The 27,819-nt window shown below is 41.6% G+C and overlaps 1 protein-coding gene across 3 annotated transcripts; it reads right to left on the minus strand.

The window, feature by feature from the left end:
* Positions 1 to 11: 11 nt before the first annotated feature.
* Positions 12 to 27,819, minus strand: epc1a (enhancer of polycomb homolog 1 (Drosophila) a). Of its 3 annotated transcripts, XM_072378725.1 has the most exons (15): positions 27,546 to 27,819; positions 26,693 to 26,813; positions 14,694 to 14,853; positions 12,927 to 13,072; positions 12,378 to 12,584; positions 12,016 to 12,164; positions 10,729 to 10,882; positions 9,023 to 9,181; positions 8,842 to 8,931; positions 8,513 to 8,661; positions 6,997 to 7,400; positions 4,172 to 4,293; positions 3,719 to 3,860; positions 2,640 to 3,048; positions 12 to 1,688 (listed from the first exon to the last, which is right to left on the minus strand). In XM_072378725.1, exons 3-15 carry the CDS (start codon positions 14,791 to 14,793, stop codon positions 1,616 to 1,618), a joined length of 2,304 nt encoding a protein of 767 aa, XP_072234826.1. In that variant the 5' UTR covers positions 14,794 to 14,853; positions 26,693 to 26,813; positions 27,546 to 27,819; the 3' UTR covers positions 12 to 1,615. The 3 variants fall into 3 exon arrangements, with proteins under 3 accessions (XP_072234826.1, XP_072234825.1, XP_072234824.1); XM_072378724.1 differs by lacking the exons at positions 26,693 to 26,813; positions 27,546 to 27,819 and adding an exon at positions 21,339 to 21,803 and having other exon boundaries at positions 2,640 to 3,045; XM_072378723.1 differs by lacking the exons at positions 26,693 to 26,813; positions 27,546 to 27,819 and adding an exon at positions 21,339 to 21,803.

The following is a 27,819-nucleotide window of genomic DNA, read 5'->3' on the forward strand; positions in this document are numbered from 1 at the left end:
AGTCGGAACAGTTCACATTTAATGCCCTGGGCTTTATTGTCTTATTTTAGTGAGAGTTCTGTCACATTTTTTTTTTTTATAATTTTTTTTTTTTTTTTTTTTAGTCTTTTCAGCCTCCAGGTGGGACAAGTAAACCTCAAGGATACATCCTGCCATTGGACTGGGCATTCAGATTCTGACAAAGACGAGAAGCACTACTAAGTAATGCTGCCTTTGTGCCTAACTCTTCACAGAAGAGAATACATAAAGTTCCCCAAAGGAAGGCACCCAATACTTGTGGTTTTTGGCCTTGCAGCCGTCTGGAGATTCTTTTTTCAAAGAAAAAAAAAAAAAAAAAAACATGAAGAAAAAGAGGGATAGAGGAGAAAACCATCGTGTCCTCACAACCTCTCTGACCCCTCCTCGTTAGCATTTTTTTTTTTTAATCTTAAAAACTGGAATGATGAAACACGTACAGCGATCACTGCCCATTCACCTCCCTTATCACCTATGCATGAACAAGTAACAAATGAACAAAAGAATGAAGTCTTTCAATCGAAGATAAGTTTACAATCAGGTTTACCACAAGAAAAAGAAAATACAAAAATAACAGATTTTTGTTTTACAAAAATGTTTGAGATAAAACAAATACAAGGGGGGGGGGGGGGGGGGCTCCGCTTGCATGAAAATGAAGGACAACCCCTTTAAAAAACAAACGAAATACAAAAGCAGCATTGATATTTATCAAAATCATAAACAAACAAAAGACAATACGAAAAAATAGTGCTTAAATCAGAAGCAGCAGAAGCTTCTGGGAAGAGACTTCATCCCTGTTTTGTTACTTGTGTTTGGGACAATTTTAGTTGCGTGGAAGCATCCTGGAAGAGAGGCGCTCCTCCCCTCCAGAGCTCCACCATCACCTCCTCTCGGCTCTTCTGGCCTCCTGGTCTGTATGCATGTCACCACTGATTTTCACACGATCCACAGAGAGAAGCACAGGAACCCAAAATAAATGTGGAGGGTGGAGAAGGGGGGGGGGGGGGCCTGCGTTGTGTTCACAATATACAAAAATACCCAGGAGTCCGTAGCTACCTAACATTTACTACAGCACAGGAACCAACAAAGGTACAGTGTACAAAAAAGAAAGAAAAAAACAAACCAAAAACAAAACAAAGAAACTGTAAACACAGCACAATAAATAGATAAAAACAGCAGGCTCCGCACCATGCACATGATGTGATAAAACTCTTCTCTATACATCTCTCACACTCGCCACAAGTTAACTTGGCTTACTTTTTTTTTTTGACTCCCAAGTGCAAAACATCACAAATGGACAGTTCTGTATTCAAGTAATATTTACACGGGGGGATATTACAAATATGTAGTTACTGTACAGATACTAATTTTGCCATATTCATATTCATAATTTACATGAGTCAATATTTCACTTTTAACAAAAAAAAAACAAAAAAACAAAAACAACAAAATGGTTTAAAAAGTATGAGAGATGAGAATTGCAAGCGAGCGGCTGCGGCCACTCGTCCTTCTGCCAGTCTGCGTCAGAGTCCTGCTGTCCCTTTTGCATTCCCGATGCTACGATGCACAGCACCTGAAGAGCGGATTCCTCGCTGCCCCGCTACGTCACCTCCATGGCCACTGTGTTGTCTGCTATACTGTTCAGTGCTGGCTTGTCTTCGTCGTGATTATCCCTGCGAGGGAAGAAAAACGAGGATTAACGCTGCCGTCATCTCTTCGCACGGAAACGCATCTTTAAATACCAATCTACAGGCCTCTTCTGTGTGGAGCTCAGATATTATTTCTGCTCTCTTTTCAGACAGATTCTCAGCTGCGTGTTGAGTCACCGTCCAAAAATAGATTGGGCCAGATTAAGGCTTTTTCAGATCCTTTTAGCATCCATATTTTCGTCTAAGAAAAAAATGATGTTGCTGAATTTGGACGTGTTTTTAGTAAACCTGAATTACCTACTGTGTAAAACATTGTCCCGCCATCCCTCTGCTTCAAGCATACAGAGAACACTTTGTATTGCTGCATGGAAATCAAAATGAGGCTAATTTCACAGAGACCACAAAGAGATTTGTCTCTTACAAAAGCGACAAAATTCTCCGTTTCCCACCTGGAAGTCACCATCTTGAAGTGATTGCCCGTGTGCCTGCTCAGAATACTGATGATTGCAAATACTGTGCATGTGTGTAAACTACCACCACTGCACATTTCTGCAATCCAGCCATCAGCTGCATGTGTGCAAAGAGCATCCTCCAAAGAGGCAGTCCAGCCCCAACTCCAAAACATTTGGGGCAAATAAAAACCAAATTAAATTATTTGCAAATCTTGTAAAAAACAATCTTTTATTCACAACAGGACACAGAGAAGGTCTCGACTGTTTCACATTGAGGAACATTACTCTAACATTGCTGCCAGTAAAAATTCAAATATTTCTCATGAAATAGCAAAAAGTCCCATTTAAAACATTCATGTTTTCTGTGTTCTATTGAGAATTAAATATTGGTTTATGAGATTTGCAAGTCATTTAATTTGGTTTTGGTTTTTATTTACAGGTTGAACTGCGCTCAGTGTATCAGGCTCACTAGAATATCCAAACGAAGCATCAGATTGGATGCACTGCTGCAGCAAAGCCTCACCTGGAGCCCATGTCCATGGAAGATGCACCAGAGACTTTGGGTATTTGCAGATTGGTGGTGGAGGACAGCTTTAAGGCAGAGGATGACACGTTGCCGAGGGTCCGGGGGATGTGGCGTCCAGCGAGGCTGGCGGCCGACGGCACGCTCAGACAGATGTTGTTCCCGATGAGGACCTGAGTGGTGGCGGGGGTGGCACCGGCAGCGCTGCAGCCCAGAAGCCCCAGTGCAGCTGCTGCGTGGGCGCTGGGGGTGGAGTTGAGGGAGGTGGGGACGGCGGTGGCAGGCATAGGGGTGGCTGAGTTGGAGGAGGGCTGCAGGAAAGTCGGGGCCGTGGTAGTGTGTGTCGACTGGTTGGTCTGGTGAAGAGTCGCAGTGGTGCTGGTGAGGTGCAAGTTTTTGAAAACGCCTGCTGAACACAGAGGAAGTCATTAATTCAGCAAAATAAAAACAGAAAACTGGATGTAGTCACTTCTCAAAAACTGTTTTGTTTTGACATCAAAACTGCTGGCAAGACAGTTTGAGATGAGAGGCACACCTGCACAATCTAATGCAATCCAGCCCAACAGAGCTGCAACAATCCTCATCTTTGCGAGGTACTTTTAAGCATGTTGACACCGTCAGAGATGTTGATGCAACACGACTGTAATTGTACTGCTGCTGGCAACGTTTAAGGTCGCCCCCCCCCCGGGGGGGGCTATGGTGTCAAATCTTGAGAACCAAACACTTCCTTTTTTTAAATTTTTATTCAAATGTTTTTTAGGTTGTTTACATTAAATGGTTCCCATTGTGCATCCACTGTGTCCTTCTAATATGAAGCCAGTGCACAAACCAATGAAAGAGGTTACAGAGCCGTTATAGGTGGGGTGCTTCATCAAAAAAGACTAAGATACATAGATTACCCAAGAGAGAAGACATCTAATAAAGTGAAGGAAAAAAGATCTTACTCATGTAGCAAAGACGGTTTTTCACCCCTTTGATTTCTCACATTTAGATCATGGCTTTCCAATAATGGAAAACTTAAAAAGATAATCAAAACTAGCCCATTTCATACTGATGGACTGAGTGATGAATAACCTTACCTGCACCTGCCAGGACCCCGTTGACTCCACTTGCCAGCACCAGCTCCTCTTTGGATTTGAAAGCCAGCAGTTGATCTGTGGTGATGAGGGCTGAAGCAGCAAACTGGGCTCTGGCCTGGTCCAGCGTCTTGGACACAAGTGCCTAAATGAAAACCAGAGACAGAGAGACGAACATGTTGGTATGTGCCAGAGACTTGACCAATCTGTGAAAAAAAATACATGAAACTCCTGAAACATCCAAGCTCAGCACTTCTGCTGCCAAACAGGAACTGAGCCAGAGGCACGGGAGTGAGGATGTGTCCCATATCCAAAGGATGTGTGAACTGACCTTCAACTATAAAGGAGTCACAACTCTGGTTAGACCAAGCTCCCATTTACCTCCGTTTGGTCAGAACAGCCTGTAAATACAGGCAGAGGTGCAGTGGCGGCCCGTTTGTGCGTGTTCACACCAACCTGTGTGTTGGTTGTCGTTGCAGGGATGTTGGCTTGTTGCTGTTGTTGGCTCTGCTCCAGCTGCTGTTTCTGCATGAGAGCCAGCTGCTCCTGATGCTGCTGGTACTGCTCAGCTGTGAACACTGTTAAGAGACAAGACGCTTGGGTCAAAACCAAAACTTTCCCTCCCAAAAAAAGGACAGGTGTTTTTAATGTGGATTTCTCATTGATGAATGGGAGACAGCGAGGAACATCTGTAGAAGCTGTGTACAGTAGCTCAGATAATTCAGTCCAGTGTCAAAGTCAAATATTCCCAGAAAGAAGGTGGTCCGTCCCTGTTGTTCAATTATGTATCAAACTGTTCTGTAAGCTTATACAAAGCAAAGCTCAGAGGGCTTTCTGACAGCACCATTGAATGCCAGGGTTTGGTTAGTGTACCGTGTTGTTATGTAAAGACAAAACATGATGGAAAAGCCATTGTAAAGACAGTTTATACTCCTGAGACATGACTGAGCAGCTCGGATTCAAATAAGCACAAAGGCCCACGGTGCAGAACATGCTACTTGGTATTCTATTGCTGGCAGCTCGCACAAGATTGAACGGTTGTGCACCCACACAAAGTTGAGTGGCAAATATCTTGTGTTTTGATATAAAGTGGGTATTTTACAACATCAGAAAGACCAAGAACTCCAAGTGAAAAACACAGAAGCACAATACAATCAAACGCCAAGAGGTCAGCAGAACAAAGGCAAGGAATCGTGTAGTTTACTACAAAATTGCTTCTACCGTGTAGGTTATTAGAACGTGTCAATACAGATGGGATACACGTTAAACTTGAACAATGGGCAATAAAAACAAATGAATAATAGTAACAGCAAAAGTCTGAAAAGGTGCCATTCTGGCGGACCAATTACTGGGCAGGTGAATGGAATTGGCTCATTTCCAACCTGACTAGTGACCATTAGATCGGGCTTTAATAAATCTTTTTCTCTCCTCACCTTCTGGTCAATAAAACATCCTGCCCACTGCAGCTCAGCCAGTGGGAGTTTTTACCGAGTTAGAAAGACCCAAACATATCTGTAAGGTGTTCAAAAATAATGCCAGGGAAGGCTGAAGAGGCTTCTGAAAGAAAACAGATGGCGGTGTGTCGATGGCTCAGTACGATATATGCTACAGCTACAGTTGTGTCATGCAAGTGGAGTACTCTTCAGTGACAAAATGGTACAGAACACAAGGAATTGTACCGACTGCACTGCTCATCAGACAGGTTTTGTTGGAAGGTACTGATGGCATCACTTTCAACCCACATAAAAATACGTGACCTCAGCCAACTGTTTATAGAGGAGTGTTCCCTAAGGATGTTTTTGCTTTCTACGGTTGCAGAAATTATGTACGGAATAGTCCTGCACTGTGGCTCTTAAGAAGAAAACAAAATTTCCGATATATTCAGATAAGTTCAAGTTTCAGAACTTGTTTAAAATAGCAATACGTTAACTTGTACGACCAAAGTGAGGCACTGTCTGCTTTTGTTATGAATGCCATCAAAACGCAAAGGGCAGTGTGCCAAATTATCTGGGCTTTAAAACGTGGGGGGAAACAAGTCAAAGTAACCAAATAAAAGTTTTCTGTCACCAGCAGTTTTCTGAAGTTACGACTGAAGCAAAGATTTCACAGGAGATACCTGCACATGTGAACTTTACCGTTCCACAAGCTCGATTAAATGCAGCCCCGGAAGAAGACAAAATCACACCAAAAAAAAAAGCCAATATAAACCGAAGGCAGCTACATGACAAACCTTTTACAGTAACCAGAGCAAAAAGCATAAAATGGACGATAACAATTAGTGATTCTTACAACTGGCACCCCCCTGTAAGACATCACCGGGCACCAGAGGCAGTAAACTACAGAATGACCTGTATTTCATACCAGGAGAAACAGGGCAGTTTGGGTTTGTTTGGATGCTTAAAACAACTCGATGTTTCTCATAAACTATATTTCCCCAGAAATGACTGACATGCTACCATCTTCCTGGTCAGACCTCTGTGAAAGAAACTGCCTTCTTTCTGGAGCCCATACTCACAGAATCTCATATTACAAATGAAAAACTGTCATTGCTTTTATACAGAGAGTTCATATGATTTACCAGCAGCATGGCAGGCGTGAGAGCAAATAACCTCTGATGCGCCTCAGTAAAAAAGAGCAGCAGCAATCCTCGACTAAACACCAAGATCGACATTATCTCATTTTGACGACAACTACATATTTACTTGCAAAGTCTATAACAACATTTCACCCATTTATCTTTGTGTACCAGGAAATGTGCTGGAACATGACAAGGGTGACTCTGTAATGGTCAAATCGCAAAAGATAATAAAATGAAATGGTTCAAATGTATGAACAGAAAAAAGTCCACCTATAAATGAATAAACCAGACCAAAACCATGACAACATAATAAGAAACTAATGACAAATTCCACACTGAAGTAAAGTGGACAAGGACCACACATCAAACAAGTCTCCAGGCTATTACAAGATGGATGCAGACATCCAATTTAAGCAGCTGCAAAATGAACCGAGTAAATTGTCTCTGACTAATGTCTGGGTTGAACCCAGCTCCTCCGTCTGTAGCAGAAAGCACAAAGGGTGCACATTTACCTAAAAATACTCCAGAAAATTGCTTCCACAGTCGCTAACCTTTTAGATAGACACACTCTTTAAATTACAATAAATTAGCTTCTTGTGAGGCAAAGAAAACTTTCTCTACATGGTAAGAAGCGACTAAATTAACTGTTGTGCAACACAAAGTGAAACACTATGCAGCACAGCAGAGGAAGCAACAGACTCACCGTTGACAGTGGTGGAGGGGCCAGTGCGGTTCTGAGAGACGGCTCCTCCAGACAGGGTCCGAGTTAGTCCCGACACAGTACGGCTAAAATCCCTAAATCCTCTGCGAGACAAGTCTCCTCCACCCAAAAGGTGTTGGGATAGCGTCCGTGGTCGGAAGTGCCTCCAGCGGCAAGATTTAATGTTCAAAAGAATCTGGCTGAGGTCCATAGGTGTTGATGACGACAGGGGTGATGAAGATGAGGGGAAGTGGGAGGAGCTTCTTGGGGCCGAGGTATTGGTTTCTGAGGTAATGGTGTTGGCGTTGCGGAGCGGAGAGCTTGGAAGTGGTGAGACGAGTGGTTCTGGGTCAGAGTTCAGGCTCTGACCGATGTCTAGATCTGTGTGTGCTCTGTCCAACAAGAATCTACAACAAAAACAAAGATGATCAGTGAGCGACAGAGAAACGCATCATGACAAAAAACACACTGTCCCAAAAAAACAGAGCATCACAACATCAACATTCCGGTGTTAGTCCTCATTTTCCATTTATATAAATACAATGTGGTGCCCCAGTATAAAAATAGCTACACAGTGCACAAAAAACACTTAGTTCTGCCATGATTGCACAAAGAACACTTATGTAAGGAAGCAAATCTAATTTACAGCCACACTGCTGCCTCATGGGCCAGGCATGTAAAAGTATCCAGACAAAAAGAAAACCTTTTAGCACTGTTGGTTTGCCCTGAAGTTGGTTTCAGATCAAGCACGTTGGAACCTTAATCACAACCATACAGTGGAATTTTTCCATGGCTCAGGGAATAATCAAAACTATACACACCCATAAAAAGTCTGTATTAAATCTTATAGAAATCATTTTTGAGACATTCAACTGTGGACCCAGGAAAGACCAACAAATGGACCAACTGACATTACAGACATGGTATATGTAGAAATCAAGTACCACTATCGTGTCATACTGAAGAGATTCTTTTTATTCAGAGATGGAGCAATCTGCCTTGGGCCAGCTGAAGTTATCTGTCAACACAGATGTTCTGCTTCAAAACAACTGGTGCCGTCTATGTACTGCATCGTACAAATTTGCAGCACAGATCCCGGTTAAAACTCAGCAGAGACAGTTTTTTTTATTCGTCTACAGGCTGCAGCGATAGCCGATTCCCACTTTGGGACTGTCATGTTCATCATTTTACCAGCCAGCTTGATATTTATAAAAAGAAGGTGCCTGCCAAATGGTTGCTGGGAACCTGCCAAAGAGCTGGTAAACGACCTCAGCTGCTTCAGCCAACACTTGGCTGAATTTCTTCAGCTCAGTGCAGAATTTGGCAGGATTCCTGTAGATATTTAATATATTTTGATTTAAGCAGACAATGTAGACTTTTGTCACAACACCCTTATTCTTCACGTGACAAACGGCAGCATTAAGTCAAATGATAAAGACCTTGAAAGAAAAACACTATTATTTCAGTGCCTGGATAAGAACTCAAAACATCCAATCACAAAGCTCAGGAAGTTTCTCACCTGCCCCCTCTACCCAAGCGGCGCCGTGCCAAACCTATGCATCGGCGTGGCGTGTTGAGCGAGGTCAGACAGTAGCGGAAGCGTGGGTCACTAAGCCCGCCTTCTGATGGGCTCACCCAGGGCCAGCTGCCACTCTTGTCTGGACGAGACTGAAGGAAGATGAAGGAAAAATTTAGAAAGACATTAAGAGTGGAATATAAAGCAGGTGGATGAGTGTAGCGTTCTGTCCAGCAGAGTGTGGAGGACTATCAGGGAAAGCAGCCTGACCAGCCAGCCCGCTGTCAGCACTATAAATAGAAACAACACAGGAGTCACAGGAGGGTACTTACAGCATAATACTGACAGCCAGCCTTCCTTCTGAACGCATAGCAGCCATCTGGGTCATTCTCCTCCTCTGCCTCTGAGGAACCTGAATGGATCTGTACAACACATACACACAAAGAAAAAGATTTTTTTAAGTAAATGCACAGCTAATAATACTAACATGAAAACTTTGAAACAAAAGGTTACCTGTGAGAAAGGCTCTTCATCAGAGCTGGGGAAATCATACTGGTTGAGGTCCTTGGGGTTAAACACAGAGGGCCCTGGATGTTGAGGCGCTGACAGTGGAGGGATTTTGGGTTTCTTTTCATATTTCCTTTTCGTTCGTACTACCTCTGTCTTCTCGGGCTTTGAAAAGAGGAAGGAAATGACATGTTTATACAACAGCCTGTGTAAGCAAAATAATATTTCCTAATGCAAAGCAATGCCTTATGTGCTAACACAGTGTTGATGGTCTGTACACAGGCGCCAAGAGTCTGTAGGGGCATTGATATGCAGATGGATGGCACGCGCCAGATGCCACTGTCGGGCCAGATGCCTCCCCCCTTCCCTACTCAATCCACCCTTTGCCACCTTTCACCCCAACTTCCCCAGTGAGACGACCCCTCCCTGTCTGAACAGACTCCAAGTCTGCTAGGATTAGTCGGGTTCTTTTCAGTGCTCAGTCTTTGGAGACAAAGCAAACAGAATGAAATGAAGAACTCCCGTGTCAAATCAATGGTAATAAATAGGGAGCGCAGAAGGGGGAGGGGTGGAGTTGACCCAAAAATGCATGCGTGTCAACAAAAGGGAAAAGTAAACCAGCTGGTGGAGAGGACATGTGAGAGGAAAAAGGAGGGAAGTAGAGTCTCCCTGCAGGGCAGCAGAGAGCTGTTGGTCATTGGAGCTAATTAAGCTGTAATGAGTTCACAAACAGGCTGCGTAATGAAGTGCTACAGCACTGAAGCATTTAGACTGACAACTTTATATTAATAAATGCTTTTCAATTTGTAAGCATCAGCGCACATACCAGAGGGTAATAATGTTTAAACGCATCCGTCTTCCATTTACGGTCACATGGATGATGTTAAAGTAGACACACATCGACTGGCCCGTTCCGATTATTTAAAAGCCTACTGACTCCAAACCAGTCAGATTTTCATATCAGCAACTATAATTCTATGCATGCAAAAACATTTTCACAATCTTTTTCAAGTTGAACTTGTGTTTAAAATAAAACAGCATCAGCTTACAGCCTCCTCTTGCTCTCAAGACAGATTTCAAAGAGCTCTGGTTGCCAAATGTAACAGAATTGGTGTATATTCCCTTTAACATATGAAGGAAAGTTTTACTTATGAGTTCTCGATCCAAGAACTCTGAAACTGTGGGTAGAGATTAGCAGGTGGAGTGCATTTCGTGCTCCTGGGATAAAGGATTCTCTGTGTGGTGCCTACCCCACCCCCCCACAGAGTCCAGCTCTGTTAAGACAGGAGACAAACATCTCATCTGGTGCGCACGAATTCCCCAAAAACATCCAAACATTGTTAATGTTTCAATAATGTTACCGTTTATATCGCTGTGCACAAGACGTGAACCAAATTGTCAAGTGGGTACATTATAAAAGTGAAAAAGTAAAGCCATATATGGAAGATTTTCATAGAAATAGAGTAAATCTTTGACTCTACGTGAAAATTAAGTGTACGGATAATGATTGATTTATACCCAGCAAGGCGAGGGTTGAGTTGACAGATACAGTACTCTGAACTGCCATCATTGATGTGTGAATTGACTAAAGTGGAGGACAAACACCAACTCGATATTTCCAAAGTGTCTGCAGGCATCCTGTTCTAACGCCTACACTTACTCAAAGTTGAAAAGAAGGAGAACACAGATGTTGTTTCAGTGCACGGCCTTACTTTTTTGTAGTCCTTCATGTCCAAATGGTCCTGGTGTCTGCACTGGTTACTGTTGGACAAGGGAATGATGGGGATGGTGTAGACGGGCTTCACCAGAGCCCGCTGCACCAGTGCTTCTGCCATCACCTCGCTGCCAAAATCTGGCATTATATTCCTGATATGGACAGAGAGAGGGTTAGAAGATCAGGAGAATCAAGCAAAAGCAGTTTTAATAGTTAAAAGTTCAGCTGCTTAATGGCAAAAATGGACTTTGCACCAACTTGTGACTTCGTTATTGTGGCCTCATTTTGAACGACATAAAATCCCACTAAACATGCATATACTGCATTGTAATCAATCTTCAAGATTGAGCAACATGATACATTATTTATTCATTTCTGATAACACCATGCAGACATGTCCAACTTTTGTCCACAGCAACAACCAAAAACAAACCACTGACAGGCTGCACACAGCATATACAGTACATCTTGGTTACTCTGGGCCATAGAAGCCATCTACTAGGAACAGAGTGGCCCAGTCAGTGAGTGAACACCAGACGTGATGCGCAGGCAGAAACCAGGCCGGGATAACAAGAGGAAATTGAAATGTCACTACAAATCAAAAGCACTTCAAGGAGAAGGGTCCAATTTAAGCTCGCACTGACAGCGACTTTCAGAGGAAACTCATTCCGTTCAGACTTCATGTTAGGATGGATATCAGAAAACTCCGTAGGGAAATAAAATGCAACAATTCAGAGCAGAGCCTGGAAAATAATAGAGAGTATGCACAAACATATCTTACAATACAACCATACAGTTTTGTGTACTACCATACAGACTGAGGACAAATGGAGCCTTCCAGGCAGGAGCAGGTCAATAAGCAGAAATACTCCTGACACATTTGGATATATAAAGTGAATTCTGAATTGGCAGTGCAAGCAAAACAGTGTTTATACCTGCCACTAATTAACAGGAGCCGTGAAGCCTGAGCTTACACAATTTGTGCTCTGTAAAAGTGTGAAAGTGCTCTGGATCCCAAACTTAGATTTAACCAAGTCTGAAAAAGAAAGAAAAGCTGCCCAAAGCATCACAGGTAGTCAAGGCTCAACTCTGACACCGTTTTACTATATTACCAGAAAGCACTCCTAAGACATCAAGACAAGGCCGTAGCTGCTAACCAATACTTCCCAAAATAATGCATTCAAGAACATCTCATCCCTTGGACTTGTTTCCCTTGATACTTTCCTAAAAAGTTAGTAGACTCATAGCAGTCAAACTCTCCAATTTCACACACCAGTTCTCTTACCTCTTTTCTACTATTTCCAGAGTGAGGTGCAACAGTTCCCTCTTGCTTTTCTCCCTCCGTTTGATCATCTCCAAGATGGTGACAGCTCGGCTCAGGTCCCTGCGCAGCTTCAGCATCTTCTCATAGGACGCTTCATCATTCTTTCGGTTCTGACAACATAGCAGTGAAAATTCAGACAGTGCCGCAACATCATTATTTCAAAGCATCATGACTAGTTCAAATTAGCACCATCACTTTTTTCAAAGCCTCTAATTCCAATTTGATAAAAGATTACTGCGACATACGTTATTAAAGGAAGGTCAGACACATGAGGAGTGCACCAACAGTCACACAGCTACTGGCGAGCCTGTTTTCTACTTTACCTTCCTGGTCTGCATCTTCTCTGTCCGTCGGCGGAAGGCCACGTAAGGGTCGCTGGTGCTAGATCCATCCCTCTTCTCCTGCTTGACGTTGGGGATGAGGCAGCCACCCTTGCAGGTTTTCCTCTTGCGACTCCAGTAGTCAAACACCTCTTTGATTAGCTCATCGTCCTCCTTCAGCAGCAGTTTGGCCTCCTGGAGACTGACGAGCTGCAGAGCAAAAAGGGCACGACCAGATCAGTGCAACAGCAAGAGCTTTTGTATCATGGATGGGGCAAAAAAAAGCACACCGCTATCAGGAGCTTTAAACAAGCTTTTGTCATTTAAATACAACAACAAAAGTATTTTGGTCTTCAGGCACACCACATGAGCACAAACCTCAAACGTTACAGATACAATTAACAGTCACAAGATCTCTTCTGCCATAACTAAAGAGGCTGAGGACTTGAAAATGGTCCACCTCTCAAATGACGAGAGGAAACACATAATTATTCTGTCAACAGTAAAGCCAGAGATGGAAACCAGTGCATTCCCCAACAGGTTGACCAGTACCTGCTGTCCGCTTCCTTTCTCCAGTCGATCTATCATTTCTTCAAACTGCAGGGCGGTGATTTCCATTTTCTTCCTCAGCTTATTCACAAACGTATCATCTTCTGAATCTAGGTCGTAGTCTGGCTGCTCTGTGTCCAAACTGAAAGCTGTTAAAAGGAGAGATAGACAAAGGCTTTATTATTTAAAAGACAAACCGTTACCAAGCACCAAAAGCAAAACAAACCACTGAAAATGAATGAAAGCCAGTAGATTAAACGTTGCATTCTGACTAAGATGAGAGTGCTTTTCTGGTCATCCTAACGACCAACATAAAAGAATCACCGGCGTGGCTCGTTGACCTACTTCACATTGCACTGTGAGAAAAGTTTTTTTTTAAAAACTGTTTTAAAACTAGAGATAGCCAGAAAATCATGAAAAACATCCCACCCCATCATCTATCAACCAGCAGATAGGGCTGTGAAGATTATTCTGTTTTAATGAACAATTATTTGTCATATTAATAATGTTCAAACTGATTAAATCATCATGTTAATCTTTTTTATAAACTTGTTGGAACTGAATATAGAAACTTGCACTGCACGACAGATATGTCATTAGTCCACAACAAAGACAAATATGCAACGAGATCGCGTCATTAAAAGGGAAGTCAACTTGATCACTTAGTCGTTGAACTCTATCAAACAGTGGAAAACTACGTGGAAACGTAACACTTTTAGAAGTTTCACCGAGCTGTCAACCAACAGGTGAGTGATGACTATCCTGCAACTGTGAAGACAATCGTCACCTGATCATATGGTTTCAAAAGATGTGGTGAACAGTGTGATGCTGCTGTGTAAAGCAAAACAAACCCCAGATGGAGTAAATGGAGGTAAATTGTGCAACAAGACATTTTTGCGACTAAGAGACAAATATGCAGCTGAGTTGTTTGTGATATACGCCGTGTCCTGCAGCTCTAATGGAGGATGTTGCTTGGGGGAAAAAAAAGTATTCAAACTGCTGTCGCACATAGTAAAATGGGATTCATAAGATACTGTCCTCACACAGTTAATTTTGTGCCACAATTTGCATGGCTTGCACTAAACTTAAGAGGCTTGTTAAAGTCAGTAATTAGCCACCATCAAACATTAAAACACTGCCTCAGGACAAACATCAGCATCCAAACCGTCTGTTCCAGTCTGGCAAAAACTTCTAGCAATGGCTTCCCCCGGACATGCTCTAAATTAGTAGCCACTGTGACCCCTGATAGAGGAGGAAAAACTTTAATGTGCTGTCACTACCAGAATGCCATGATGATAAGCTGACAAAACCTCAGGCATTTTGAAATGGTATGCAGTATTCCCCCATCAATACCGTAAGAGATTTCATGGTACATACCATTTTACAATTATCATTAGTTGCAGTGGCCTTCAAAAGAAAAACAGAACAGACCAAGACAAAACTATTTCACAATGGATGTGTTGTACAAGGCTGTCGGGAAGAGAAAGAGATGCATGACAGCAGGTAAGATTCATCAGTTTTCACTTTTTCAGCTCACGGTTGAAGAACAACAAAAGCATGCAGTCCGATTAAAAGCCTGACTGAGGACCAGGAAACATCAAGGCAACAAAATTCCCTTTGAACGTACCCTTAAAATTAGCATCCAATGTCTTCCAGAACCAACAGACACACAAATCTCTCAACCAGCACCTGCTTCATCCAAACAGCAACATCACCACATGCTCACAGAGCCCAAGAGGATAATCCAGCTGCAAGCAGGCTGCTACTCACGCTGTATGTGAATAAGCTGCTTTGGCATTTTGAACTCTCCGGGGTAGAGGGACTCGTAGTGCGTGATGTTGCACTCTGCCTCGGGGACTGGGATAACCATGTTGTCCCGCTTCTCGCCATAGACCTGCTGCGCCGAGATGGCTCGCTGGAGATGGTGCTCCTGGAGGAGAGAAAATAAAGAGATAGATCAAAATAGATTCTATTTTAAGCATTTCCCCTAAATTGTTTACTTCGTTCCAGAATCTGCATGTTGACTAACGGCTGACATTTGGCTTAACAAGTACAAAACCAAATTACTCAAAAACAAGCGGAAAACGTAATTGGCTCAGAAATAGCATATCAAAACAGGCTGAGGCTGCCAGAGCCTTGTATCTTTTCTAAATCCTTCTCAGTCTCATTTGTTGACAATCTTCAAGTGTTTTTATGTTTTCCTTTTAAACCCAACCTCTCTTCATTTGTGTCTGCTGTATAAATAGGCAGAAGATACAATTTGTCAGTGTGCGTGAGCATATAGATATACACACGTTTCATATCAACACAGTAAATTAGTCATCAGTAAGAGAACGATGTAGGAGTATCAGCAGATGTACTTGTGCCTCGGCAAGTTTAAAAAGGTGAGCTTTCGGAGTCAGTAGTCATACTTTGAAGCACTGCATAGGTCACAAAAGCGACTCATTTTTATCTATGCCTCCGGTGTGGAATAAGTCCCAGAGCTACGCAAAGTGAAGAACTTGACCGAACATTTAATAGAAACGCTGTTGCACATTCTGTGCCATGGGATCACGTTCAAAACAGCTATAAGTTTCTGATACAGAGAGAAAAAAAAAATATATACTTGGCAACACACAAAAAAACCAAGCACTTTTGACTCTTGAACTAAGCAAGGAAACTATTTTTCTTTTATTACATAATCTGATAGTAAACTGGAAAATGTGATGCTAGGAAGAATCCCACAAAATATACATCCTATTTTTCTAACTTCTGTTGAAATGATCTAGATAACACAACTGATAAGCTTCCACTGAAACAGTTCACTCCATATCATGTCTTAGCAAACACTCACTTTATGCCCTAGTTTACAATCTGGATTAAAAAGGCTGGAAACGTTTTCCAAATGCATGCTTATGCCGTAGCAGACTCACTGCAGGCTTGTTCTGTGGTTGATGCAACAGATGGCCAATCCAGCCAAACTGAGTCGAGGCCCATCTTGTTCTAACAAGTATTCTAACAGAGCTCCTACTCATTTTACACATTACACGCAGTTCAGAACCACGGTTTCTTGTCCGAATTTTGAAATATGGGTCAGTGTTTTAAAAAAATAAAATAAAATACAGAGCACCAAGGCAATGATATACTTGCACTGGTAATTTTCCATACTTGAAAACTATTTAGCTGTATAAACTTGCAAGGGAGTTTGAAGTGATTGGAGCTTTAAGTATAACCCAAAGCCACAGGAAGCTTTGTGTGAGGCTACAGGAAAACCACATCACTGCTTTGAGTTGGCTCACAGCACGAGTCCAGGTTCTATCCATCTGCCCTTGGTAGGTTTATCAAGCACAGTAGTATACTTAATCTACTAACAATACACAAAGTAAACAGCTTGATCAGTCGGTTATGTCAAAGTTCACCTAAGAGGATTCAGACGATAAATAAATAGAAATCTACAACCTACTGAAGCACAATTTTAAGGCAACATGCTACTCTAAGGGAGGCTGAATATGGTATGCTGAACATCCAACAAGCTCACACATGAAGACCACAGGTTCAGGTTAAAAAAAGAGAAACAGTGCTGTGGCTCTGACTTGCAAAATGTGCACCGTCTAAGCAAGATTCACTCAGCCACGTTCAATACACACAGCATCATGCAACAGCTTTAAATTATACTATCTTCAACAACCCCTTCCAAACTTTAACAGTGTAAAAAAATATATGGTTTTTCCTCCTAACTGAAGAGTATAGAGCAGAAACACACCAAATTCAGTTTTATTAGGGATCTGCTGCTTTAACTGTACAGCAATTACAAGGACAAACTACTGTGCAATAACTTCAATGTTCAGTAATAAAATCATTCTTCCGGTCAGTCAACAACCGTTAACGGGCGTCACTGCGAGGCCCGTTACAGCATAAGGATGGACTATTGCTTAATCAAGAAACTGTTGATTTGACATGACCTTATATAAACTATGAGACAACACTTCTCAGACACGTTTAGAAATTTGTTCTATGCAGATCACTGTCTGACATGTGGATTGACCTTGAGGTTTTTGCGAGTTAAGGAATCTGCATAAATAGTGCATGTACGGAGCCAATTAAACCCGACCCAGGTTCAGACCTGCCTTTTCAAGATTTTGTGAAGCATATAATCTTTACAGCTTGCAGTGGGTTGCCCCAACCCCCATCTGACCCGAAGAGATCCCGATCTTTCACAGCTTTGATCCACATAACTCTCGTTCTGAGCCTGGGATTTCTTTGCTGAGCAATTGGGCAATTGGAGATGAAGGACTTTTGTGAGTGGTGCATGGGGATATGTGAAGAGGTTATTTCAGACTCTACTGCAACAGTTCAACAGCCTCAAAGTTTAAACTTAACATCGAAGTATCACATAACCATACTCGCATGTGCACTGCAGCCCTGAAGTTTAAAAGAAAGAGCTCAACGTCAGAAGGCAAATGTCAGCATCAGCATTTGCAGCCACATATTGGGTTAACTTTATCCTGCCAGCTTGATAGCGCCAAGTGTGTGTAACGTCCAGATGAGATCAGATGTTAAACGAGTGGCTGACTGAAAATGTACTGCCAGTGAGCGATTGATGTTGGCTGCTTTTCTGCAAACACAACCATCGCTTTCAACTCAAAGTTTCAAAAAATTCGATATGTTGTTTTTGATAAGCACAGAAATGGTCAAAGAGATTTAGCTCCTCAATGTGGTACAAATGAAACACAGATTTCTGCAGCAACCTTTCTACATCAACATCCTGCATCCTTGTACCATGATCACCCAAACACCACGACAGATCATCTCTGGTGATGAATCTCTCGTTATCCCTTCATACGTGTGGAAGGAAAACTCGGGACAGACCAAATCAGGACGGGACTCTGTAGATAGAATGTGTTTGGAAACTAAGTGGTGCAAAAACATGTTAGTTTTTCTTTAGGCTTGCATCATATAAATTTGTTGCTAATAATGCATAAGATGTTTTCCTCTTTTCTGGTTGACATTTTAGCTCCAGGATTTTGTATTACAGAAATGCATCTGTTCTATTACTGCCTGTGCATAGTGTTATGGGACAAATAAGCAACCCAAACCATATGAAAGTAATTCACCTCCACATCGTAAAAGATGTTCGCTACAGAAGGGATAACAAAACCAGAGGATGCATACACCAGAATGTCAAATTTTGATACGTAAGATGACAGAATAGGCCTCCTCCACACCTTTGTTCATCTCAAATAAATCTAAGAAAGGCACACGGCCTAAAGTTTCTACAATTCTGTAAAATAGAGGACTTTAGAGGAAAGAAAGCGTGGAGACTTCACAATAGCAGTTCTGTCTCAGCTACAGATGCAGATAAGGACTTGAAAATCTCTTTTTTTCACAGCACCACACGTTGCTTCCATTAAACGTTTCCAAGAAAAATAGATTTGACTCCAATAAAAGTTTCCATGGCAACAACAGCATGGCCTCCTGCAGGTGTTTTCAGCTCAAGCCGACCAGAGTAAGGTGAGTAAGTGTCGAGGACGACAATTCATACAGCATACACCCAGCTTTAAATCTACAGAAGCACTGCAACAGAAGCAATACAGTTCAACTGGAGCATAAAATGGTAGTGATGCACTAATTTACATCTATTACAACCAGGGCTCCAGAATAACTTTTTGCACTCTGTGCACCCAAACATTTTTCATACTCATAGGAAGCAATAGAAATAACTGTATGTAGGCATCAAGTGTAGGCAGACGTTTCCTCATACATCCATCTCTTTATGAATAGAAGGATTTGTTTGCATATGGTTGTTCACATTTGAATGATTTGTGGCTTAAATTCAGGAAAAGGCATTTCCTTGTCTTGCTATATAACTAGTAATATTGTATTTTATCATCCTCTCTGATCCCTTGCTGCTTCAGTTTAGACTAAATGTTTTCAGCAGTTTAATTGTGCATATTGATAACAACAAATCAACTGTATCTGAATTCTTTGCAATAGATGCAACCCATCACAGAGTTTATTTTATTGTACCCAAGCCACAGAAACTGGGCTAACCAGCCTGTTTGAAATCCGTATATTTTGACCTTTTTTATTCTTAAATTAGCTCTGGCTCTGATATGATATCTAATGCTCAGACAAGCCAACTCTTAACCAGGTTTTCTTGCCTGGGGCATGGGAGTACGCTGTTGATCAAATGTCAGTGGCCACTTTCAGAGCCAGAAACAGGGAAATGTTTAACAGCAGCAGGGTATGAAAAAGAAAACTATCAATGCTTCTCTTCCTCTTGGGTTACAGGTGACTAGCATACAATTTCATTTAAGCAGCTGCTGATATGTGTGGCAGGAGACAGACCAAGGAAAATAACTCTGGAGCCCTGATTAAAGCCCAGCAAGTAACACTTGTTTGAATCGATGACCTACAGGGAGAATTGTATGTTGCCGTTCATCAACAAACACAAAATGCATTACACTACTGCTGGTACTTAAATGCTACAGGACTGAAATGGGTGTGTTCCATCAAGTCGAAGCCAAAGTGTGCACTGGGGGAAGTTTGTTTAACCGAAAATTCTAAAATGAATAGAGAATTCACAGCTGAGCAGGACCAAGGACAACGTTATCAATTCATCCTTTGAAATACTTGGTTTTACTCCTGCATCTCTGAGTCACACATCAAGAGTTCTGCACAGCTACGTGTGTGCAAATGTTGACGTCACACGTGTACAAATGTTGACGTCACTCGTGTACATGCACAGACTAATTACACCCTTTTAAGACGTTACTGGGACATAAAAACACAACTAAGCCACAGAAAAGAGGTCAGCTGTTTACACTGTGATATTTAATTTAAGATACATCCAGCATTTTGTGCCGCTGCAAATAATGATGGTGCGAATTATGTATCTAAAGTCTAACTAACTGAGGTTTGAAGCCAAGAATGCTGATAAGTGAAACATACAGAAGGATTCAAATTTCTTCAGATTCAGCTCAAACCAGGTGGGACAAAATGGTGAACTAATCCCAGTCCTACACGCGGCGTGCACGTTCATGCCAGTGGTGCTTGCTTGTCAAACTCTGTGCCTACTCACACCTTAAATCAACATTATTTTCAATCCCACGTCTGGTCCTTTGTCTGCTCGTCATAACAACACTCCATTGTTGATGAATAGGATGTGGGTCAGGGATCTAAGCCATGCAGTGCCTTGTAGTAAAACTGCCCTCTTTATCTCTTCTGTCACACTGTTATGTAATGACACTGTGTGTATGTGTACAGTAGGTGGGGAGGGCCAGGGGTGCAGGATTTCTGCTGACTGTGCATTGTGTCAGAACTCTCCTTGTGTTTCCGTCTGCCATGGCATCTCAGAGGATTAGAAGTTAGCAGTTAATTAATATATCGGACGAGTTTGGGTAGTGAATATCCCCTTGATAAGCCTTAAGATAAAGCATTACTCCACTTACATGGCTTTACAGGATAGGCCCAATGCAACATTTTCCTCATTTGCATTTGAAAATAAGTACCAAGTATAAAACATTTTTTTATTCACAGATTAATTTTTTTTATTTGTCTGTATTTGTAACGCCAGCATACAAATGCTCAAATAATCCTCAACTATAAAGACAATTCTGCCAGTGAAGCTATAAGATTGTGCACGACAACTGTGAATAGTAATTAAACTATTTCTCAAATAAATTGTAATGCAAAATACAATTAACTTCAGGCTGTAAGAAATGTGCCGTTTATCAAGTGAAATGTGTCACTATTGCTGCATTCTACATTTTTTATATTCAATAGAAATATTGATGACAGCAATAATGATCCTGCAATCAATGATCAAACGATCAAATGTGATGTCAATCTGTAGCTTCCATTGCTACCATAGTAGTACCATAGTCGCGGCACAGTGCCCCTGCTGCACTTTGCGTGTATGCGGACGCAAGTTGTGATTTAGATTGGTTGATTTAGGTTTTCCTCTATATTCTCCGCCAAACAGGCAGCACACATGGCAAGGCTGGAACTGTCAACACGCAGCACCTAGCTGTCAAACCCAGCTGAAGGCCCAGTGTCTCCCCCTGGTGTTTATTCACCGAAAGTGCACTACGTCTGGGGCCTATCCCGCTTGCCTTTACCAACGATAAAGTCAACAAAATGGAGGAGCCGAAGCGAGTCACGTGACTTCTTTGTGCATTCGGGCGTCGTTTTCGGCCAAACAAATAGTCAAAACACGGCTAACGTATAAAATATCCCAATGCTGAAGCCCTCTAATGCCAGTTGTTTAGGAATGGTTCGGTAATATTCAATATTCATCGAGATCTGTCGTGTGCACGAAACGACAGGAATGGCCGCCATTTTGCAAAAGCCTGCGCAGGCAACATAGTGGCGCCTCTCGTTATGAATACACCAAAAGGGATCCACCAGCAACCGGGTGGTAATGAAATAACATACCGATTCCTCCTCTTTTTCCATCCCAGTTGGCATCTGTGGCACTGCCCGGTTGATCGAGGCATATTCGTGCAGGTCCGGCAAATCCTCGCAGCGGAAGACGGGCAGGGGCTTACTAGCATCCAACGCCCGTGCCCGAAACGACAATTTACTCATTTTTATTACAAAAGATACAGCATAAATCTATTCGATCTGCTAGGAGTAACAGCAGGTCTGCTTCGAGTTCTCATGGATGAATCTGTGACGGTCTCAGTCAGCCGGTCGATAAAAGGCAAGCTTGGGTCCGTAGAAGCGCGAACAGAGCCGGGCGGGCCCGGGTCTCGGTCGCTCTCTATCGGTCTCTTTTGCTCCTGCGCTCCGCTGTTCCTCTCCGGTTCAATACGCCATGGCCAACATGGCGGACATTACAAACTCATGCAGCTCACCGCTCGCTCAAAGCGGCCCAACCCCCTCGATCACACAAACAGCCATTCCCACGCAGTTTCGCACGCGTGCGCGCTCGCGAAACACTTGGGGTGGGAGGGAAGGAGGGGGGGTTAACCAACAGAAGGGGGGGAAACGCTGGATGCTGATGATGGGACGTGAACTTTAAGTGTCGGGATGTTCTCATCTTATAAAACACAAGTCCGATGCAAAAACCCTAATTTATTAATTAAATAATTAGATGAGAATAAATCTAAAATCGGGACAAAACATCTGACTAATACTTAAGGCTAAATTATGTTAAACTTTCATACACAAGTTACATGAGCATTTTTAATCTAGCAAAGCGGGCAACAATTTAAATTGATGATGTGTAGAAATGATGCTGAACCAAAACATGATTTACCAAATCAATTAAAATGTTTAGCATATATCGCCACCCTGTGGGCCATACTATTCCACTACAATTCTCTATGCTTTCAAATTAACTGCTTGAGTTTTTTTTACCCTAAAAGAAAGACTTGTATGAACAAAACTAATTTCTACACAATTGCTGTTCAATTGTTTTTCTTTCAGCAGCAATTCTGTTGTGTCCACTGAAAATGTATGGGTTGGATCAACATAATATTCACTGAAACAAAATGGAAAACGCATAAACAAGTTATTTCTACGTTACTTGTGTCAGTCTTGTTGAATAAATTAAGACAGAACCAACTGAAACAACGAGTCTGTTGAAGTAAATCCCATAAATCCAGTTAGATTGACTCTCAGCTCTAGTAAATAAATCAACTTATTATTATGAACTGTAATATTATAGATTGACCCAACCCAAATAAATGAATTTGATACACCAGAATTGCTTAATATTGGGGGAAAAAAAACATAATTATAGCTTTTTTTGTGAATCATTTTGTTCTGAATGGACCTATGTGCGAAACATTAGCATGGGTGATGTTACTGTGCTGTCATTACACATAAGCATTGTGTTCACTCAAAGGAATGCATGAGAAAAGGGTGGACAACAACGAAAACACCTCACAGTGTTAGAATTTTAACTCTTTCTTCCCCCTTCTGGACCTCATCTGGCCTTTTTTTTCTATCCAGATTTGGTGACAGTGCTAAAAAATTGGGCCAAAGACGATGAGAAGTTTCCCAAGAGGTATTGAATGGTAGATCAAAATCTGAGAGTACTTTCAGCATTTAGAATTCCACCATTTTGTTGACAAGGGTTACTTTAACAACTCCACTAGTTGACAGCCCCAATCATCGGTTGTAGACAGTCACTGTCCCACCTCTATCTAAAACTACCCCAGACAAATTGGTGACTATTTGCAGCAAAAGAGTGAAATATAGATTCATAACGCCATAAGGCCTGTTGCAACTGATTTCAGTCCAGTTCTTGAGTAATCTGACATACCTCAGACTTTTCTTCCTGTTAACCTTCCTTAAACCCATCTCTTTTTGGAGGCTTTTGGCTCCTAGTGTCCATAAGCACACACCTACATACTATGACACACAGATATTATGTAAAGCGACCTTGGGTGTTTTTAAAGGAGCTATATAAAACTAAGGTATTATTATTATTATTATTATTATTATTAAGAATGGCTCAGAACATTAGATGGATGAACTTTGAGGCCATATTCATCTCTCAGGTCAGGTGTTTTTCAGCAAAGATCTGACGCATGAACCTATGATTCAGTGTTCAGTGGTTTAAAAGACAAACAAAAAAATTGAAAGACATCCAGAAAGCCTGGAGAACTATTGCTCAAGACTACAAGAAAGACTGGCTGCTTGGAACCGAAGCGGGGTGGATCAAGACTTTTGCACTGTACTGCGTTGTAGTCGTTTCGCCCTCCATTGTGACAACTTCTTCTTGTTGATGACTGTCAGATGTGGTGTCTAAACGTTTCAGCAAAGTGTAAACTGTGCATATTCAGAGGTCAGTGTTTATTTACAATCTGTTAGACGCATCTTGTCCTTCTCTTATGACAACCTGTGAAATTCAACAATAGTCAAAGGAATAAGCAACCTGATAATTTCCGAAATGCTGCAGTTGTTTGTCACAAATGAGTTAAATCAAACAAATGACATATTCTTAGTTTAACAGCTGCTGCAGGTGTGCTGCCTGCACAAAGGCAGAGGAGGCAACACTGAAAATTTGATAAGTCAACTTTATGAAAACCAGCACCACGTCCCAGACTCAAATATTCATAAACAAACCCTGTACTAATTACATTTAAACTTACTGCTCCGCGTCAAAAAGATGGACAACATAGTGGCTTCGGTGAGGAATTTCAATTGAACTGTTATCTTCCAAAAAAAGTCAATACAGGAATGACTCCAGATTCCACCATCATCAGTCATGATCAGCTTTTAAATAGGAATTAATCAGAGTACCAAGGAACAAGGTTTGCTGCTTTTATCAACAACAAATTGCAACATCCCAGCCACATTACTTCTGAAGAACATTTCTGCAGCCCAGCTGTTAGCCAAGGGTCGATTTTCACACTGCACAGAGTTTTCACACGTCATTTGGTTGGTTTTTTGCATTCCTCTCTATGCAAACCAGACCACTGCGAGTGACGCGTCAACCAAACACCCTCAGACAACACACTCTGTATCACAATGCTTTTCTTGCATACCTGCATTATAACTCACATATGGGTGTGTGATATAACAACACATAGTAAATATTTGTTGATTTTTTTTAAAAACGTGCTTTACAAATAAACTGGATTGGATTCAGGTGTAAAGTCCTTGCAACAGAACAATGTCCCTTCAGAGAATAACAAAGCCATTAAAAGTCTCATGAATTTGGATGGAAATATACAAATCTGATTCTTTTTTACTTTCTTCTTTTTAAGTCAACGCCTTAAAACTATTCTGTCCACAGAGTTCAGAGTTAAAATGTGTTTTTACAGCAAAATGTTGCAAACTGTGGCTACGTTTGGAGAACATGTTCATGTTTTTTTTTAACGAGATGCACCACTGCGACACTTTTATCATGATGATAACTACACAGAACAGCAGTGATTCCCACAGGCTCTCATCTAACTGTGTCATCTCAACAAGTACCATCTCTTAGCTCTTTGGAGAGAAAGCAACAAGCTATTAATCCTTAAAAAGAATATTAAGTCGTCCCTGCTGTGCCACTACAGTCTCAAATTTGTGATTTCAGCAAGTCAGACCAGGAGTCAGCAGGTGATCTATTGCTAAGTGAGCCTTTATTTCTGAACGGAAGGGCTCCTGTGGTTTATGTGGCTGAGATTTTGAAAGGAGGTCAGGTATTATACATAATTATCTCATTACGGCTAAACATTTGTGGTAAAAACTAGTTTGCCACTCGTTAAAAATGATTGGCAGCAGGTTATTACTGTATATCTGAACAGTAATTCAAAGGCAGGACTCTACTTAATATTTTTCAAGAGAAGCTGAAATAATGTCAAATTAATACAGCCTATGAGACAGCAAGTGAAAATATTCCTGGGATCCATGGAAAATGGAAAAAAATCCTCTAAAACCACGTGTCCTTCACTACTGACAGAGACACACTGTAAATCAGTAAAACTAAAATAAAAAAAGCAAAGCAACACATTTATATCTTTTAAACTTAACTGCATTACTAACAAAAGCTTTGGTGATAAACAGACTATTCACTTTGTGTTGAAATGCATCCAAACTGATGTTTTTGTTTTTTTGTGATTTTACGATACAAAAAAAAGCACATTTATGTGTCTGCGAACAACCCAAATACACACATCACCTAAAAACTGGACCACTAATGACACCTGGAGGCTTGGACATCATGCTGATGGCCAGGTCAGTATGTGTCACCTACCTGCGGTGTGGAGCAATGTGATGCTTTCAGCAACGTTCTGTTGGAAAAGCTCGGGTCCAGCCATTCATGTAGCTGTTACTTTGACATGTAAGACCGACCTAATCATTGCTCCAGATCAAATACACCCTTTCATGAAAACAATATTCCCTAATGGCAGTAGCCTCTTTCTGCTGCATAACGATGCACCCTGCGACTATGAAGAAAATTGTTCAAGAATGAATTTCGGACCACAACAATCCTGGGGTGACAACTACAAATTGTTAATTCAATCAAGCATTTGTGGGATGTGTTGGGACAAAGGATCCTCTCTTGTTGGCTTAGTGTCAGACCCCCACAGCTTCCAAATAAAGATCTAGTTTAGTCAATGTCTCAACTTGTTAGGGATGATTAGGTCTAAACAGAGGAGACCTACTCAATATTAGGGGGTGGTCATAGTGTTATGGTTGATAGGTGTCTAAATAAAGGATTCACAAGAAAAATTAGAATATACTTGCTTTTTAACCTCGCGCTCATGTAAGAAACAAACTCCATTGTGGTATAACTGTTCACATCACTGCTCACATGCCACATCTGTTACTGAAGGGCTTCACAAGGAGTCACACCAGTAAACTCAGACTAAACAGAACTTTCTGGATGTAAAGAACAAGGAGACTGGGTGGTGTTAATGTTTGAGGACATGCAAAACAGACCCTCAAAACAAAACGTAGGATACACGAGGTAGCCATCACAGCCACATATGTGCATGTTCAAAAATCAGGTATATTCTCAGAGTAACATAGTCATGATGGGGAAAAATATCAATGTGTTGCCTTGTAACAGTGAAGCTTATAAAATGTTGTGGGGTGCACAAAGTGGAAAAAGTGTGCAGCCCTGTGCCATCACAAACTGTCAACATATCAAATGTAAGTATGTACAATGTTGAGAAAGAAACAGTTGCACATACATTTAAAGTTTGAGTCTGCTTAGAGTGCATCACAGCCCTAAACTGGCAACCCATTTTTACACTGCCACATGCAGAGCCACAACTGGTGTAATAAGATGATAGTTTTGTACTATGTAGTAGAGGAGAGTGATAAAAAAAAAGGCAAATAACCTGCAGGGGTAAGTAGAGATTCCCTTGGGCATTTGTGAACGATCCAGATGTGGGAGGAAGACATGATAATCATCATCCACCAGGGAGAAAAAAGCTTGGATCTGTAGTCCATAATGGAGGTCTGCAAAACAGAGTGTCAGAGACAGACTAAATTCAGACAATTGCGTTTAATTGCATTAAATTAGTTTAAAATAGATAGCTTTAACTGTCACATTATTTTCTTTCCTTTTGGGGATTCATTACAACTAACAAAATATGCGAATTCACCGGGGAAAAAACTCGAGTAGAATTTGGCTATCGTCTAACAATACACACAGCTTTAAACAAGTACACGTCTAACCGTTCCAAGTCCAAATAAAGATACTTTTCTATTCTGGACGCCGAAGCCTTCGATTGGACTATGTTTTAAAACGTACAATAAGTTGTATTGCTGCAACACTATAAAGAGCACAGCAGCGTAATACCATATATGGAGGCGTAGAGTGGTAAATAGAGCAGGACACAACACCAAAGGAGGGCAAATATTATTCTTAGCGTATGTGGACGACAAACTTGCACCACCACGACGTCGACCGCCAAACACCTTTAACGGATTTATCATTTGTTTCGAACCAGCTGTGTTTGCACAGGGACCAGCCACACAGCAGCTAACCGAGAGACTGTTAGCTGGAGGCTAGCTTAGCCCAGTTACCCTGACCCTGCGCCATTTACCTGCCAGCTAACAGTTTGCGGACAGACTACCTACAGTTTAGTCTAAACTCACAACTAACTTGTCTGCTATCAAAAGCCGTCACTTTCATTTCTCACATGGATGACAATGAGGAATATGCCTTGACTATGAGTTGCAACTTACCTGCTGCTGCCAAAGACACAAGAGAGGATGGTTATGATGGCAGTTCTTCTGGTTGTCATGCTAGCCCAATGCTACCGTTGGTTAGCTCCCTTTCGGACGCCTAAATGGAGAAGATTTTCAGTCTTTTTACTTTTGAAACTGCTGTTAACTAAGACTGAGAGGTCACTGAAAGCAAAAGCTTGGACAAAGAAGGCGATATCGCGTGACAGACGGGACATTTGTATAGTTCGCTAAGGTTAGTTCGACCAAAAAAAGGATCCAAACTGACCACCAA

The sequence above is a fragment of the Leuresthes tenuis genome, unplaced genomic scaffold (genome assembly GCF_036924035.1).
Source record: "Leuresthes tenuis unplaced genomic scaffold, fLeuTen1.0.hap1 SCAF_24, whole genome shotgun sequence".
In the NCBI taxonomy this organism is placed as follows: Eukaryota; Metazoa; Chordata; class Actinopteri; order Atheriniformes; family Atherinopsidae; genus Leuresthes; species Leuresthes tenuis.